The sequence below is a fragment of the Silurus meridionalis genome, chromosome 3 (genome assembly GCF_014805685.1).
Source record: "Silurus meridionalis isolate SWU-2019-XX chromosome 3, ASM1480568v1, whole genome shotgun sequence".
Taxonomy (NCBI): Eukaryota; Metazoa; Chordata; class Actinopteri; order Siluriformes; family Siluridae; genus Silurus; species Silurus meridionalis.
The window spans coordinates 31,876,362-31,881,361 of NC_060886.1; the positions used below are offsets into that span (position 1 = coordinate 31,876,362).

Here is a 5,000-nt window from a genome sequence, read left to right on the forward strand (position 1 = left end):
CAGCATTTGATTTGCATCTGGAACATCCTACTGATTACAGTTAAATATCAGTTCATTGATATAAAGATTTTCGCCTAAACTTGCTAGTAGAGTTGAATTTTTTGTGCACACACACAAATACACACACACACACACACACACACACACACACACACACACACACACACACACACAGATCATAAAGTTTAGGACAGATATTTCCTTCTTTTACAGGACTCATCGTTTAACGGTGGAGCGGTGCTGCAGCCTCGAGCGACTCCCACCTCCGAACTCCTCGCTGCTGCAAAAGTTCAGCTTCCTCTGAACATGTGAGTCCTGAACCTGCTCAGGAGATGATTGTAGAATTTAAACGATGTGTAAATGAAGTGTTATAATTCACACAAACTTCTTGACATTACACAGTTCAGCAAAAGTTAAAGTGACCCTTTTTGTTTTTTACATTCTCTGTTTTCTACTTCCCTTATTTGGCCGTCACTTCCTGTCCTTCTGAACATATAATAGAGGCTTAAAAATTATGTAAAACAATAAAATGTTAATTTAACTAGCTCACTAGTCTGCTAATGCTAACATCAAGGATTATTCTAACAACTCGCAAACTGTTCAAGTCTCATGTGAATCCAGACAGAATGTAGAAGTTGTTACTATGGTAACAACAATTCATGTCAACGTATATAAATAAATATGATTCGACACCCAGTGATCATCTTCTGCACACAACACACTCCACAGTGGAGTTGATAGTGATCTTATGTTTCTCATTTCACATCTCATGAAGTTGTTTGTCCTGATGCTAATTCTCTGTCCTGATGCTAATTCTCTGTCCATGCTCTTTCCTCCACCCCCGTAATGTGGATGTGTGCTGTAGTTTTGCCTTTAGAACAATTTGTTCATTGCGAATGAATCGCTTTTATGACTAACGTTCTGTTTACAGAGTGATTTGTAAATGAGGATTGACCGAGCATGCACAACAATCTTCATCTGTAGCGTAAGACCCTCAGTGAGCTCTGTCCAGAAACAGAGAGATTTGGTCCAGTAGAGACCTGAAAGGTGACAGAATCAGTCCAGTTTCCTGGACAGAGTCTACTGCAGGTTTCATGTTACAGAAACACAAAACAAACTAATTGCTCAGCAAACCTGCTGATTTCTCTTCTTAGCAGCATTATTAATTTTTCTTCTTCAGGAATACAATCAATAAATTTGATGAATAAAATTTACTTAATTACTATAAAAAATCTATTATAAATGTAATATTTCAATGTTATTTTGTTTAAATTAGCGGGATTCAAATATCTGATTCAAAGATCCCTCTGAATTAAAGGGATTCACTTTTTTTTCAGGAAGGAAGCAAGCTGTGATTCTACTGTGATTCTACTGTGATTCTACTGTGATTGTGATTAGATTCTACTGTGATTGTGCTGAGATTCTGCTGTGATTCTGCTGTGATTGTGCTGAGATTCTACTGTGATTGTACTGTGATTGTGCTGAGATTCTACTGTGATTGTGCTGAGATTCTACTGTGATTCTACTGTGATTGTGCTGAGATTCTACTGTGATTGTGCTGAGATTCTGCTGTGATTCTACTGTGATTGTGCTGAGATTGTGCTGAGATTTTACTGTGATTCTACTGTGATTTTGCTGAGATTCTACTGTGATTGTGCTGAGATTGTGCTGAGATTCTACTGTGATTCTACTGTGATTGTGCTAAAATTCCACTGTGATTGTGCTGACATTCTACTGAGATTCTACTGTGATTGTGCTGAGATTGTGCTGAGATTTTTCACTATGTTGAAGGTTAATAAAACACTGTAACACACCTGAAGTTCAGATCTGGGCATTGTGTTGCAGTTACCTGGCTCTGTACGCGTATAAACCCCAGAAGGTGGACGAGCTGGAGCTGAGGAAAGGAGAGATGTATAGAGTGATGGAAAAATGCCAGGATGGTTGGTTCAAGGGAACGTCACTGCGCAGCGGTGCCTCCGGAGTTTTCCCCGGGAATTACGTCACACCTGTATCTAGGTAAGGAGGCACTTACTGACCCGTCTTATCTAGACAGTGTGTCCAAACTTTTGTCTGGTACTGGTACTTAATAAGAAACCCTCTCTTTTTCACACACACACACACACACACACACACACACACACACACACACACACACACACAGTAAACAGAATATCCACACTGCAGGGTCTTGTTTATAATCAATTGGTTTATAGCCAAACCCTGAATTAGTCCTGCTTCATTTCCCAACTGTTTCACACTGTGTACTACACACACACACACACACAGTGTGCTTTTTGTAAATGTTTTTTAAAGCGCGTTCTACATGTGATATTTAAACCTGAGCTGTAGACGAGTCGTCTGTTAGAGACAGACTTATTGATGTTGCTGCTATCAACCCCCCACACCTGTATCGATTTCCTGCCCAACAGGAGAGCTTTAGTGTGTGTGTGTGTGTGTGTGTGTGTGTGTGTGTGTGTGTGTGTGTATATGTGTGTATATGTGTGTATATGTGTGTGTGTAATTACAGAGCTCCGTTTGCAGTGGGCCAATCACGTGCTTGCATTCCAGGCTCAGTGATTAAGCCGGTTCCTGGTACCCCAGGGACGCCCCGCCCCTCCAGTCCTATCCTGATTGGTCCTGTCCCTCGTGCTGTCACAAGCCCCTCCCCTTCTCTGGTCACAAGCCCCTCCCCTTCATTGACCTCAAGCCCCTCCTCCTCTCCTCATCTAAAGAACTGTTTACGGATGTGCAGCCAGCCGCAGCTCGGTGCGTCATAATAATGTTTTGTTCTCAATTTCAGAAGCAGATTGTAAAATTTTTATTTATAATAATAATAATAATAATAATATGAATAATAATAACAACAATAATAATATTTTCATCTCTCCCCTCCAATAGGGGGCAGTCCTCACTCTTCCCCCTCTCGATCCCCTGCCCCTCTGTGTCCCCGTCCCTCCATGATCTCATCACCTCAGGTTAACTCAGTTAACTCACTAAACCTGGGCGTCGTCCACCTGAACGGGGCGGAGCCTCTGGAATGTCCCTCATCACCCAAGCTGGAGGAAAAGAAAGCTGAGAAGGTAGGAGGAGCTCTGAGATTATCCTGATCTGTGTGGAATATTCTTCTGAACACACCACTCTTAACCAGTGTGCCATATTCATGCAGCTTTCTCAGATGTGTTTGTGTGTATGTGTGTGTGCATGCGTGTGTGTGTGTTCTAAAAGGAATGTGGAAGAAGCGAGAACTTGAATGGATGATGTATGAGTCCACTGTCTGTAAAGCTTAATGATGAGGTCCACTTGAGCAGGTACTGGTTTCCAGGTAACAGCCAGGTGATCAGCAGGTTCTGAGGGATCATGTCTGTGGTGAATGTGAGGAAGTAAAATGCTTCTGGAAGCAGGAGCATTTGATTCCGTGTCAGGTGTGGAAAAGAGCTCGTGTACAGTTGAGGGTAGATAAAGTTTCTCTGTAGAAACATCTCATAGATGACCTTTGACCTGCTGAGAGTGTTTTCTGTTTTTACTCCAGAAAGAAAAAAAGAGTGGTGTCCTCCTCAAGCTCCTAAAGAAGAAATCTCGTTCCCCTCCTTCCTCGTCCCCAACTCATGATCCCAGCTTCTCTTCCACCTCAGCTTCCTCCTCGTCGTCCACTTCCACCTCCTTCTCCGCAGCCATCCACGGTGCCACAGCGGCGGATTTCCAGGCGTTCAGCCGCGCCGGCTCATGTCCCATCGAGAGCGACATGCCGGGAGCCGCGAGCATCGAACCCCTGAACAGGAAGTGTGGGTCTCTGGACCTGGACCTGGCACCACGCCAGCCCTTTTTCTCTCCCACTTCCTCTTCCTCATCCTCCACTTCCTGTTCTGCGATCCTGGCCATCCATCCTGAACCTAAACCTTTATCACGTGAGAGGTAGGATACGATCATAATCTCTTCTTCAGGAGTTTCTTAAAATTAAGATATCTGCTTTAAATCCATTAAACATCACATGACCTTCACACCTGAGCAAATAATGTTCCCTGATGTCACACTGAATGAAATGTAATAATAAGACATAGTCAGATCTTTAATGATCTTCTGCTGATGTAGCTCATCCAGATGTTTTTCTGTGCAGCTGTACAAAGTGATTTTTTTGTGTGTCAAGTCATGTGACCAAACACACATAATTTAGGTAACATGACCTTCTTCCCAAATGTTAGCTTTATTTAAATGAACTGTAAACACCGGGTTGAAACTGTAGTCTTTTTGTGTACATTTAGAGGATTGGTGCAATTTCAGATTAAGATCCTGCCTGTTTTTCTTCTGTCACGCTGATCACGTTCGTTCTTCTACAGATATCGCGCCGTGGTTCCGTATCCTCCTCAGAGCGACGCTGAGATCGAGCTGAAGCAGGGAGACATTGTGTTCGTCCACAAGAAGCGTGATGATGGCTGGTATAAAGGGACGCTGCAGCGCACCGGACGCACCGGCCTTTTCCCTGGAAGCTTTGTCGAGAGCTTCTGAGGATCCAGAGACATTTAAACTCTCAGCACAGAGTTACAGAGAGTCGCAGTTTCACCTCGAGAGGCCACGAGTACTCCAGAACGTTCACAAGTGTTCAAAGAATAAAAAAAACTGAAGAATGTTTGTTGTAGAAAAAGGTTTACAGAGTTTCAGTGTTTAAAAAAAACATCTCAGAAGCAGTTAGGAAGATCATTCATTCATATTTCTATAGCATCCATCCATCCATCCATCCATCCATCCATCCATCCATCCATCCATCATTCCATCCATCCAGAAATGAAAGGTTTCTTCTGTTCATCACCTGCTCTAACTGTTACCTCAGTGTCCCTCTCCACTACACACTTATACAACAAGCACAACAGACTAACAGACTTCAAACACATCCACACACACACACACACACACACACACACACACACACACACACAGAAACTCTTGCTAAAAATAATGAACCTGTTAACTTGCTACGTTTCATCTTCTGTTCCTCAGTGGTGGTT

At 42.9% G+C, this 5,000-nt stretch overlaps 1 protein-coding gene across 1 annotated transcript in view; it reads left to right on the top strand.

Annotated features, from left to right (window-relative positions):
• LOC124379978 (E3 ubiquitin-protein ligase SH3RF3-like) overlaps positions 1 to 4,624 on the top strand; it is a 52,561-nt gene extending 47,937 nt beyond the window's left edge. Inside the window, exons 6-11 of the mRNA XM_046840645.1 lie at positions 214 to 308; positions 1,846 to 2,016; positions 2,528 to 2,766; positions 2,899 to 3,080; positions 3,530 to 3,912; positions 4,335 to 4,624. Coding sequence (XP_046696601.1) covers positions 214 to 308; positions 1,846 to 2,016; positions 2,528 to 2,766; positions 2,899 to 3,080; positions 3,530 to 3,912; positions 4,335 to 4,503 — 1,239 coding nt within the window. The 3' untranslated portion in view covers positions 4,504 to 4,624. The remainder of the gene's footprint in view (positions 1 to 213; positions 309 to 1,845; positions 2,017 to 2,527; positions 2,767 to 2,898; positions 3,081 to 3,529; positions 3,913 to 4,334) is intronic.
• The last annotated feature ends 376 nt before the right edge of the window (positions 4,625 to 5,000 follow it).